Consider the following 12,795-nt stretch of genomic DNA (forward strand, 5'->3'; position numbering starts at 1 on the left):
TTCGACGTTGCCGTAAACTGCTCGAAGAGGATGATGGTTAATGTAGTAAAATAGTGGGCACGTGGGCTGCCGACTGCGTAGTTGATTCTGGTGGGAAAAATGGCGGGTCTGGAGCTGCTGTCCGATCAAGGATACCGGTTGGACGGAAGAAAAGCCACCGAGCTGCGCAAAGTTCAGGCCCGCATGGGGGTGTTCGCTCAGGCCGACGGTTCCGCATATCTGGAGCAGGGGAACACCAAAGCCCTGGCGGTGGTTTACGGCCCGCATGAAGTGAGTGGCGCGCGCGTGGAGAGCTGACGTAAAAACCACCGTTCTAGCAGCCACAGAAAAGATGCGAACTGCGTTAAACAAACGTTTAGTTCATATTTCTATGTAATATGTCAAATTTAAAGGTATATTTAAATTTATTTATTGGCTGTAGTATAATATGTTTCCTTCAAAGCATTATTTTGTAATAGCAACACAAAATGTTTACCTATCATCTGGTTGGGTTCTTACTGATGATAACTCAATTCAAATGTTCTTAAACCATTCAGGAAAATAGGGCTGCTACGATCGGTCGACTAATCGACTTTTAAAATACTCGACAACTAATTTAATAGTCGATTAGTCGTTACTTTATATTATTTAAGGTTTTCTAGGCTATTTTGGAATTTAGCTAACATTTCAGCTGCTTGCTTGCCATTCCAGGTAATTTATGAATTCTTTTCAGTTTTTTTAGGCTAATTTAGAGTTTAGCTAATATTTCAGCTGCATGAAAGCTACTTTGACGAACTTTGGCTTTTTTTTTGTTGGTTTTTCAGTCTATTTTGGAGTCTAGCTAATATTTTTGGCTAATTTAGACATTTTTTGTTTTTTTCAGCTACAGAGTATTTCTGTATTCAAATCATTTAAAAAACATTTTATTGTTTTATTATTACTGTTAGATAAGCACATTAGCATGTAATCAGAGAACTCTGTTATAAGTGACGGGAAGGGTGACGGGGTTGCCCCATGTCAGCGATGTCTCTCTGAACTCAGACATGGAATTTCATATGAACCCCTGCCGCTCTGCAGAAACTATGTTCCAAAAAAGTTTTTGATTTTTGCTAAAAACTGCATAATTTTTCCTGAGATCCTTTGGCTGAATGATTTAAAAACACTAAAACGTAAGTTAAAAATATTATTAATAGATAAAAATGACAAGTTCTCAGCCAGATTTTCGTAGCCGTTTTTGATAATTTTGTTAAATCTTCTTTTTTTTTTAAGGTTTTGAGGGTTCTTCTGTTTATTTCTTGCTCCTTCTCCAGATTCGAGGTTCTCGTAGTCGAGCTCTTCATGACAGAGCCGTCATCAACTGCCAGTACAGCATGGCCACGTTCAGCACGGCGGAGAGGAAGAGGAGACCGCACGGAGACAGGAAGTCCACGGAAATGAGCCTTCACCTGAAGCAGACGTTTGAAGCTGCCGTGCTGACCGAGCTCTACCCACGCTCCCAGATAGACATCTACGTCAAGGTTGACCTTGGATTTATAGGAGGATACTGCGCTCTACTCATTTGTTAAAAACTAACATCTCTTTTTGTTCCAGATTCTTCAGTCCGACGGAGGAAACTACAGCGTGTGCGTGAACGCCGCCACGCTGGCAGTGATCGACGCGGGAATCCCGATGAGGGACTACGTGTGCGCCTGCACAGTGGGCTTCGTGGATGAAACCTCTCTTGCCGATCTTTGCTATGCGGAGGAGAGCGGAGGGGTGAGCTCTCTGGCTTTGGCGCTCCTGCCCCGGGGAGGACAGATCGCTCTCGTCCAGATGGATGCCAGACTGCATCAGGACCACCTGGACACTCTGATTGAGGCGGCAATGACTGCTTGTAAAGGCGTGAGCAAAGTTCTGGATCAGGTGGTCAGGCAGCATCTCCAGGAAGCTTCTACACTGCAGGAATAAAGATGGTGAAGGAAAAACGAAACAAAAGGATTTCTTGGATCAACACTCTATTCTTAACATTTGATATATTTGTGCATAAAGAAATAAATGTGAATGTATTGTTTCTTTGGGTTCTTATATGTTGTATCAACTGAGAACTAAAGTGTTTTGTTCTATAAAATCTGTGAGAAACAACATCAGTGCTTTATATATTAAAATATATTAAAGCTTTTCTTTCAGAATAATGAAAACAATCTTTTTTGTGATTAACACATTCAAGAGAGTATATATATAGAGAGAGAAACATTAGATAATTTTTATGCCAACATCTTTCACCAAAACAATGATTCTTGATGTGTTAATATTTTTAGTCGTTTTAATATTATTTTATTTGAATTGTTTTGTTGGCAGGCTATTCTTCTGTTGTTTTTGCTAATAAAAATGTATTTTTTTATGTCTTTAAACAAGTTTATAAGATTTTCTGCCCGTTACTAAAATTTTACAGAAACAAAACATGTTTTGTATTGCGTTAAGTTAGTGTTAATATCATATTTTAAAATAACTAACTTTTTGTCATAATTGCATCTTTACAGTACTTTTTAACTAATTATTGATAAAAGAAACTGTTGAACTGGGCTTCACACCAGGGCAGCAAGAACACACTGGGACACAGTCTGCAGTCAGATCATACTATCACCTGTTTATTGGTGCAGGAAAGTTTAAATAGACAATGACATGACAAGGAAAACACCTGAGAACAATCTTCAATAATTGGGAGCACACCCATTGGACAATCAACCTGACAACAGAAACGTTACTATAGTTGTAAATATTCATACATTAACTCGCGGATTTTAATAAATATGTATTTTATTTTGAGCGGAAGTACATTTTTCCTGAGCGGAAGTTGGTACGCATAATTAACGTTCCCACCGGAACAAGGAAACAGCAGACGGGGGAAAACAGATGCGGCGCTTCTGCAAGTGGATTTGACCGTCTCTCAGGTACAGTTTTTTGGTTCTGAAAATATCATACTTGTATAAATAATATTACACTTCCGACCGAAGGTACATCGACAATTTTAACGATGCTAGGTTGTCGTAAAGCTAGCAGTAAGCTAACTGTCATTCATGTAGTTGACTGAATCGATGAATTCGCTATTGTACATATATTCTGTCATTGACCGCACTCGTTTACAAATCAAAAATAATTCTAAATTATGTGTTCCTGTGTGGCGGTAGTACTTGTGGACTCATCCATAAATCAGTGCAGAGGTTTCTCTTGTGGAGGCCATACCACTCCGGAGTGAGAGTGAATCCCAGCATGCTCTTCGCCCTGCCCCTAACTTTTAACTGTCAATTTATGACTCCTGAGCTAAAAGTAACTTTTAATTATTTATTATAATATTTATTTCTGCAAACAAGAAGGAAAGGGTGAAGGGATCCTTTCCAGGGGGATAACAACAAATCTTTCAGTGTTTCAGATTAAGGTTTCAACTGTCAGTTTTCTACCATCTCTATCAAAAAGTAAAATCTCATGTACAAGCAAGATTTAAAGAATCCGATTCATATCTTAATCTTGGGAAGGCTATTGGAACGGGCCTCTTTGTCAAAAATGACCGTGAAGCAGGAGAAGGAACCATATCCCTCCTATTCTCAATGTTTTCTAACAGTTATATGTCACATTTTCGTGATTTTAAAATACTGTCACTTAAAAAAAATTTCACTCAAACACCTGTCGGATCTTTGAGATCTGCAGGAATCAATCAGCTGGTAGAACCTCCAGAATGAAGCAGGTTTTAGAAACTGTGCTGCACATAGATGGAAGCATCTTTCTGAAGAACTCTGATTGGTTTTATGTTGAAGTCCAAACTCCTTTCTTTCTGTTTAATAAAAGAAAAAAAAATCTTACAATTTCATTTAAAATTCTTTTATTGTTAACTTTTTCAGATCTTAACTCATTTTTTTTAATATATATTTTTTTCAATCTTCCCTGTGTTATTATCCCTTTATCTGCCCAAAAGAAGAAAAAAATGTATTTTATTTTGCTGCTTATTGCCTTGATACGGAACCCCTAAAGGGACATAATAATAAAAAAACACAGAAGTAAAAACATTTTTTTTCTGAAACTACTTAGGGGCTCTGTAAAAAAGAAAAAAAAATTGAAGGAAAAAAGAAAAGAAAGAAAATGGTTATTAACTGGTGTGCAACATTTAATAACCAGAATTCTTTTTTATATATATATTTCCATTTTTTCTAAATAAAAAAAAACAAATTACTTAAAATGTTTTTCTTCAATTTCCCTTTAGGGCTTCCATATCTCAATACTTTTAAAAACATGTTTTCTAAATGTTTCCCACTGTTTGGTTGAACAGGGTTAAAGCTCTTGCATTTCTTGTCCTGCATAGCTCTTATTTTGAAAGGGTTCCCCTTATAATAGGGTTAAGGAGGAGGTCTGATAGTGATCTGTAGTTTTTCTGGTTCCAGATTTCCAGGAGAACAACATCATGGGTCTGCTGTCGGACCCCAACAGAAGGCAGGCTCTGATCAACCTGCTGACCCGCCTCAACGCTCCAATCTGGTGAGACTTTTTTCTCTCCTATTTTTGACTTTAGTTTTCCCTGTTGTTGTTTTACATTTCTCAACATCTTTCCTTTTTTCCTCATCAGTTTTGTCTGCTACTTTGCGGGTGTGGCTTGGTTCATGGGGCTGGCGTTCGAGCCGTTCACCCTGCGGACCTACATGTCCGAGAACGCCATGGGGTCCACCATGGTGGAGGAGCGCTTCCCTGCAGGCGAGAGGGCGCTGGCCACAGGAAGAGAGTTTGCTGCTCACAAGAAGAAAGTCGGGTAAAAATCACTGCGTTAAGACAGAAACCTGATTTTAATCTAGTCATGAGCTCAGCAGTGTGACGCCCCGTTTGATTCCTCGTCAGTGGGATGCCGGTGGACTGGCTGGTGAAGACCATGCAGGCTCGAGGGCTGGAGGTTTTCACGCAGAGCTTCTCTCGGACGCTGCCGTTTCCTGATGAAAACACTGAGCGATACGTATGTTTTTGATGGAATTTATGTTCAAAACTTCCACTTTGGTTGTGTTTTTAGTTGGTGAAAATCCCCTTTTTTATCTTTTTTCCAGGTTGTAAAAGGTACAAATGTTTATGGGATTCTCCGAGCACCGCGAGCTCCTCGGACTGAAGCGCTGGTGCTCAGTGCTCCCTGCACTCCAGGGGACAACAACAACCAGGCTGTGGGTCTGCTGCTCGGCTTGGCTCATTACTTCCGGAGTGAGTGCAGTAACAGTGGAGCTAGAGTCTGGCGATAGGATGTGTAGAACGATGTATCCAAGGCTTTACCTGAATCATTTTTACTTTTTTTGACTTGAGCATGACTTGGGGGGGGGGGCTACCTGAATATTAATTCACTGTAATAAAATGGTAAAATTCATTTTGTCTAATGACAGGGCTGCCACGATTAGTCGACTGATCAACTATTAAAATAGTCGACAACTAATTTAATAGTCGATTAGTTGTGATTTTATATTATATTGACTCAAAGTGTAGTAAACTTGATAGTTATAATGGCATTCTTCTAGCTTTTTGGACTATTTTGGCATTTATTAAGGTTTTTTAGGCTATTTGGAGTTTAGTCAATATTTTAGCTACATCCTAGCTATTTTAGCTAATTTAGGATTTTTTTCAGTTTTTTAGGCTAATTTGGCATTTAACTAATATCTTAGCTGGCTATCAGCTTCAGCTTTTACAGCTATTAACTTCAGCGATTTCAGCTTTCAGGCTAATTTGGAGTTTAGCTAACATTTCAGCTCCATTGTAGCTGTTTTGGCTAATTTCGGATTTGTTTTAGGCTAATTAAAGTTTAACTAATATTTCAGCTAAATGCTGCCTTTTTCTTGTAATTTAGAGAAATCTTTTTTCATTTTTTAGGCTAATTTATAGGTAAGCTAATATTTCAGCTACATGCTAGTTATTTTGGCTAATTTAGGATTTTTTTTTTTACTTTTTAGACTATTTTGGAATTTAGCTAATATTTCAGCTACACGTGGATTGCTTACATTACATGCTAATTGAGGCTTTTTTTGTTTCTTTCAGCTGTTTTTGAATTTAGCTAATATGTCAGGACCATGCTAGCTGTTTTGGTTAACTTAGGCTTTTTCTTTTTTTGATTTTTAAGCTATTTTGGAGTTTAGCTAATATTTCAGCTACATACTAGCTGTTTTGGCTAATTTCACTTTTTTAGGATAATTTGGCATTTAACTAATATTTTAGCTAGCTATCAGCTTCAGCAATTTCAGCTATTAATTTCAGCCTCTTCAGCTATCAGCACTAGCATTTTCAGCAGCCAAATTCAGCCTACAGCATTCACACTAGCATTATTGTAGGTAATGTTATATATCTAGTTTTTAGTTGGTTTCAAGCTAATAATGGTTAAGATGTGTGTTTTACATCCACTTTATGCCTGACCTGACTAGTCGAGTAATCGGAAAAAATGATTGGTGATTAGTCGACTATTAAAATAATTGTTTGTGGCATCACTACCTAATGATCACAATGTTAAGCAGTTTAATTGTATCTCATATATAAGTTGCTTTTACCCAAGCAAATTTATAATGCTTTTATTTTGGTAAATTAAAAAATATTTGTTTTTAAAGGAAACAACCACTATTGTCCGATTTCCAAAACAAAGTATTTTTCAGTATAAGAGAACAAAAGTGGAAATCAAAAGTAAGACGCTGTAGGACGCCCATAAATAGTTTCTGATATATCAACATTTTAAATCAACACAAGTATCGCCAAATGAAGTATCGCGATATATTGCCAAATCGATGTTTTACCTTCACCCCTAACTGTAACAAATCAGACACTTGTCACATTTTTATTTCTTTAAATAATCTCTGTTTAACAGATCAGGTTTACTGGGCCAAAGATATTATCTTTCTCGTGAATGAGCACGATCTGATTGGGATGCAGGCCTGGCTGGAGGGCTACCACCACACCAACGTCACAGGTGAGCTCCTGCACCATCCATCAAGCAGTAGACACTCAAAATGCGTTATAATTCCCAAATGCATCATGAAAATGGAAAATTAAATGAGTGCAATGAGCATAAGTGCAGGGCCAGCCCTGGGCATGGGCGACCTAGGCAGCCGCCTAGGGCACCATCTGCTGGATGGGTCAACAATGATTATATACTATTTTTTTTTGTTAAACAGTTTGATGCTCCACTCACTTCATGCAAAAAATAATAAAAAAGAAATAATTAAAATCCGTAAATGAAATAGCTCCAAAGTTTGATGTAATCAATAACTCTGCAGTGCTATGCCCCTCCCTCTCTGTCATTGCTTCTAAGCTGGGGGTTTGTCACTGTAAATTGAAGATTGAAAGCAACAAATGAAAAATGAAAAGGAAAGTTGAAACTACAAATTAACATTTAATGTAATTTAATTTATTTTTTCTAATTGTCAAAAATTCCTTCAAGTTTTCAATATGTATTTAAGCTAAGTTTAAGTTAAGGGACCCTGCAGAGCGCCTCCTTCTCTCTGACCTGTCTCAAACAGCCAGCTTCAGTTCTCATGAAGCTCTTCTTGTGGGTTGGTGGGTGCAGGCATGGACTGGTCCCCCCTCCAGGGGCGCGGCGGTTCCATCCAGGCCGCCCTCTCCTTGGAGCTCAGCAGTGACGTGATCACCAGCTTGGACATCGTCCTGGAGGGTCTCAACGGGCAGCTCCCTAACCTGGATTTAGCCAACCTCTTCTACGCTTTCTGTCAGAAGATCGGAGTGCTTTGCACGATCCAAGGGAAGGTAAGTGCGGCGGGTTTTTTGGCGAGGAGCGTTTCACTGATGCTCTGACGGGGAAGCTGAGAGTTTGTCTCTGCAGCTGCAGAGGAACGACTGGGACAGCGTGTCGGGATACAACCACGCGGTGCAGACCATGATGCTGATGGTGATGAAGCAGGCCAGCGGGCGGCCCTGGGGCGACCACGGCCTGTTTCTGCGCTACCACATTGAAGCCGCCACCATTAAGGGCGTCAACAGCTTCCGCCACTACAAAACCGACGCCACCACCATCGGCAGGTCGGTGCAGGACTGAAATTCGGACTCGTTTCATACTTTTATCCCCTAATAACTCCAGGATTTGGGGCCGTTTGCTGTTCTAGGTTGCTGGAAGGAATGTACCGCAAACTGAACAACCTCCTGGAGCGGCTGCACCAGTCCTACTTCTTCTACCTGCTGCCGTCTCTGTCTCACTTCGTCTCCATCGGATACTACATGCCGGCCTTCGGCCTGCTCGTCGTCATCCTGCTGCTCCGAGTATCCTTCCTCCAAGACGTCTGTATGGGTCAAACCAGGGTCACTTTAAAGAGAATGAGTGACAAGATTATAAACGTAACAAAAACTGTTTTAAACTCGAAGGTACACCGTGGATTTGTCCGAATTCCCACCCTAACTACTAAAAACAAATATGTATATATATTTTTTAACCTCAAAAACTTATTTAAGTCTTGTTTATAATGAACTATCATCTCAATTGTCTTTATTTATTTTATAGCTTAAACACTTCAAGTTTAAAGCTAATTATGGTTAAGATGTGCGTCTTACATCCAAATTAAAAAAAAAAATGGTGCTATTTTTTAATAGAAAAAAAACAACAATTTTTGCTGTTGAAAGATGCGTAGCAAAACATTTTTTTGCTATGAAAATAGCAAAAAAAGGCCCCCATTTTTTGCGTTTTTTGCTGTGTATATATATATATATATATATATATATATATATTTTTTTTTTTTCTTTTTAAGAAAAAAACGTATTTTTTAAAATTAAACAATATATATAGCAAAAAAAATATTTTTTGCTATGAAAAAAGCAAAAAAGAACTTTTTCCTATAAAGATATATATAAAAAGGTCTTTTTTGCTTTAAAAAAAAGAAAAAAGCACTTTTTTTTTCCTTTTTTTATTTATATATTAAAAAATGCAATTTTATGCTATTAAAATAATTATTTGTACAGCAAAAAAATGCATTTTTTTTGCTACAAAAATGTAGCATTTAAAGGTATTTTCTTTATTTTTTGCTACAAAAAAGCAGAATTGTATATATACAGTATATGTATATATATATATATTATATATATATATTTTTTAGCAAAAAAGTGTATGCTAAAAAAAATATAGCTAAAAAAAATGCATTTTTTTCGCATAAAAACGAAATAAAATGTGTTTTTTGCTATTAAAAATATATACATATATATATATTTGTATAGTAACAAAAGGCTTTTTTTGGGTACAAAATAATCTTTATTTGAAAAAGCTGCTTTTTTAGCAACAATATAGGCATATAGATTAAAGTTTTAAATGTACATTTTTATTTTTTCCCATTCTTTGTTATTTCTATCAAGTTACAATATGTTCACTGTTTTTAAATTGTCAATCTAGTTTAACCCTTTAATACCGGAGCTCCAGTGTTTGTTATCTACTGTAACTCGAGCCGCTTTTCTCCTTCAGAATCGACTGTATTAACGGTTGAAAAGTTTGTTAAAGATTTCGTGTTAAAGGGTTAAACTGATCCTCATTTGACTGCATACATCCAGCTTTGAGTAAAACCCAGAGCTCATAAGCAGACGACTGATTGAAATAAGAAACTATAAAACGTCTTAACTGAGTCAGGCTTTAGATCTGTGGGTTCAGCTGACAGCTCAGCCGTCCAGAACCGAGGATGGGACGTCTGCTGCTGAACAGGTCAGCTTCAAACATTAAGAAACCATTTTTATTTTTTAGAACTTTACTGTAACATCCTTCTCCCTGAAACAGTCCAGTCCAGGAGTTCTGTCGGTCCTGACTCCTCTGGTCATCAGCCACCTCACGGGGGCGGCGCTCTACATGCTGCCCGTCCGGTTCCAGGAAGTCGCCGTCGAGCATTTCCCCGTCTCTGAGACGGAGGCGGTCGTCCTGACGGCGATCGCCGTCTACACCGCGGGACTGGCGTTGCCTCATAACACACACAGGTGTTCTGTTGCTCTTTATGTCTCTTTAAACACGTTTTAGGAAAGTTAGCGATGATCGTCCGTCAGTAACCGGCCGTTTGTTTCAGACTGCTGTCAGGCGAAGGAACAGAGACGGGATGGAGAGTTCTCAAACTGGTGGCGTTGCTGTACCTGGCGGTGCTGCTGGGCTGCACCGCTCTCATCAACTTCTCCCTCGGCTTCATCCTGGCGCTCTCTTTGGTGCCTGCAGCCGCTTTCGTCACTCCCCACCTACCCAAGTAACACCTGCACTCAAACCTCAACGGCTCGTTTTAGTCCCGAAGTAAAACTTTTCTTCTTTTTTATCCCCTCAGAGCTCTGTCAGCTTTCTTCTTGGTCGCCCTCAGCCCCGCCTGCACGCTCCTCTTCTCCGTCTTTTTCTTCCAAGAGCTGCAGGAGATGCCGGTCAGCTTCCAGGACGGCTGGCTGCTGTACCTGTCAGTCATAGCGCAGGGAATGCTGGACCACTATCTGTACGGATCGCTGGTGTTCCCGCTCGTCGCCTTGTTGGTGTATCCATGCTGGCTGCTTTTCTGGAACATCCTCTTCTGGAAGTAGGAAAACTTTCAGAATAAAAGCCTCTTCGGAGGGGAACCTGAGGTTTCTCTGCACTAAAAGCAACGTGAGGAACTAGTATTGAATCCACTGGATCCAAGAAGAACTGATGTGCAAAGATTTAGTCATTTTTGAGTTGATTTTGAAAACTACAAATGTTCATTTTCTGCTATTTTGGGTTTTTCTGAGGCCTTTGGGATTTTTAACACGGAGTTGTAAGATTGTGATGCAATATGAATGTTTTTTTTGTGACTGTAATGTTTGGTGTTTTGAAAGCTGTTTGCCTCCATTAACTTCAGCACACCGACTATTTTTATACTTTGATGAATTTCTTTTAAAACCTGTTTTGTTATATTTATTACTGCTGCATGAATAAAAGACTAAAAGTTATTTTTTGCCTTGTTGCAGCATGAGAATCATGTCATTTATCAAGTAACAAAAATATTTAATTCCGTTTTTGGAGAACAGTTGCTGCAAAAGGGAACTCTGATCATTTTTAGACAGTAAAGAGCAGAAAGTTTAATTCTAGTCAATTATTTAAGCTAAAAGACCCACTCTGATGAAAATAAAGGACATAAAGTGGGGCAAAAAGTATTTAGTTAGCCACCAATTGTGTAAGTTTTCATTATAGGTAAACCTCAACTATGAGAGACAAAATGAGGGGAAAAAAATCCCCCAAATCACATTGCCTGATTTTTAAGGAATTTATTTGTAAATTATGGGCTGTCTAAAGTTTCTAGAGAGCTTTTGGATGATCCAGAAGAGGATTAGGAAAATATCCTATAGTCAGAGGAAACAAAATTAGAACTTTTCGTAAGAATTCTACTTCTGAATTGCATCCAAAGAACATCACCCCTACTGTAAAGCATGGGGGAGGAATCATCATGGTTTGGGGCTGTTTTTCAGCGGGACGTCTGATCCGTGTAAAGCAGGGGTGTCAAACTCAATCACACAGGGGGTCAAAATTCAAAACACACATTAGGTTGGGGGCCGAACAGGATAAACATTTACTGAACACACAAACTAAATTTTTAAAACTTTAAAACCGTAACTTTTTAAACATAATTATGAACTAGATATAAAGTATTATCTGCGATAACAGCCTAAAAAACTAAAAGAAAAAAAACAAATTAGCCAAAACAGCTAGCATGTAGATGAAATATTAGCTAAACTCCAAAACATAAAAAAATCATAAATTAGCCAAAACAGCTAGCATGTAGATGGAATATTAGCTAAACTCTAAAACAGCCTAGAAAACTAAAAGAAAAAAAAAATTACCCAAAATAATAGCTAGCATGTCGCAGAAGTATTAGCTAAACTTCAAATTAGCCTAAAAAGAGTCTTAATGAATGCCAAAATAGTCCAAAAAGCTAGCAGAATGCCAATTTTTAGCTAAAACAGCTAGCATGTAGATGACATATTAGCTAAACTCCAAAACAGCCTAAAAAAACCCAAATTAGCCAAAACAGTTAAACTTTTGTTACTTAAAAATCAGGAAAAGCCCAAATTAGCCAAAACAGCTAGCATGTAGCCAAAATATTAGCTAAACTCTAAAACAGCCTAAAAAACTAAAAGAAAAGAAGAAAATAGCCAAAATAGCTACCATGTAGCTGAAGTATTAGCTAAACTTCAAATTAGCCTAAAAAGAGTCTTAGTAAATACCAAAATAATATAAAAAGCTAGCAGAATGCAATTTTTTTGCCAAAACAGCTAGCATGTAGATGGAATATTAGCTAAACTCCAAAACAGCCTAAAAAACTAAAAGAAAAAAAAACAAATTAGCCAAAACAGTTAGCATGTAGATGGAATATTAGCGGAACTCTAAAACGGCCTAGAAAACTAAAAGAAAAAAAAAATTACCCAAAATAATAGCCAGCATGTCGCAGAAGTATTAGCTAAACTTCAAATTAGCCTAAAAAGAGTCTTAATGAATGCCAAAATAGTCCAAAAAGCTAGCAGAATGCCAATTTGTAGCTAAAACAGCTAGCATGTAGATGACATATTAGCTAAACTCCAAAACAGCCTAAAAAAACCCAAATTAGCCAAAACAAACTTTTGTTACTTATTTTCCACCATAATTACAAATAAACTCTTTAAAAATGAAACAAACGTGATCTTCTGGATATTTTTTTTCTCGTTTTGTCTCTCATAGTTAAAGTATACCTAAGTGTACCAGACCTCTGTCATCATTTTAAGTGGGAGAACTTGCACAATTGTTGGCTGACTAAATACTCCACTGTTTATAAAAAGAAGTCTAAAAAAAGATATAAGTGAGAGAGAAAAGCATAAAAAAGGCTGAAGAGGTGG

The 12,795-nt window shown here is 37.9% G+C and overlaps 2 protein-coding genes across 3 annotated transcripts; both read left to right on the forward strand.

The window, feature by feature from the left end:
* exosc4 (exosome component 4) lies at positions 1-2,147 on the forward strand. Its single transcript, XM_024274503.2, has 3 exons — positions 1-270; positions 1,290-1,496; positions 1,570-2,147. Exons 1-3 carry the CDS (start codon positions 100-102, stop codon positions 1,924-1,926), a joined length of 735 nt encoding a protein of 244 aa, XP_024130271.1. The 5' UTR covers positions 1-99; the 3' UTR covers positions 1,927-2,147.
* A 608-nt stretch (positions 2,148-2,755) lies between these two features.
* gpaa1 (glycosylphosphatidylinositol anchor attachment 1) lies at positions 2,756-10,878 on the forward strand. 2 transcript variants are annotated; one of them, XM_036216345.1, is made up of 14 exons: positions 2,789-2,909; positions 3,433-3,436; positions 4,387-4,485; positions 4,574-4,753; positions 4,840-4,951; positions 5,040-5,187; positions 6,824-6,925; positions 7,523-7,719; positions 7,796-7,992; positions 8,076-8,229; positions 9,578-9,649; positions 9,722-9,915; positions 10,002-10,172; positions 10,248-10,491. In XM_036216345.1, the coding sequence occupies exons 3-14, from the start codon at positions 4,412-4,414 to the stop codon at positions 10,489-10,491; spliced, it is 1,845 nt and encodes a 614-aa protein (XP_036072238.1). In that variant the 5' UTR covers positions 2,789-2,909; positions 3,433-3,436; positions 4,387-4,411. The 2 variants fall into 2 exon arrangements, with proteins under 2 accessions (XP_024129635.1, XP_036072238.1); XM_024273867.2 differs by lacking the exon at positions 3,433-3,436 and having other exon boundaries at positions 2,756-2,909; positions 4,392-4,485; positions 10,248-10,878.
* Positions 10,879-12,795: the final 1,917 nt, after the last annotated feature.

Source organism: Oryzias melastigma, linkage group LG17 (assembly GCF_002922805.2).
Source record: "Oryzias melastigma strain HK-1 linkage group LG17, ASM292280v2, whole genome shotgun sequence".
In the NCBI taxonomy this organism is placed as follows: Eukaryota; Metazoa; Chordata; class Actinopteri; order Beloniformes; family Adrianichthyidae; genus Oryzias; species Oryzias melastigma.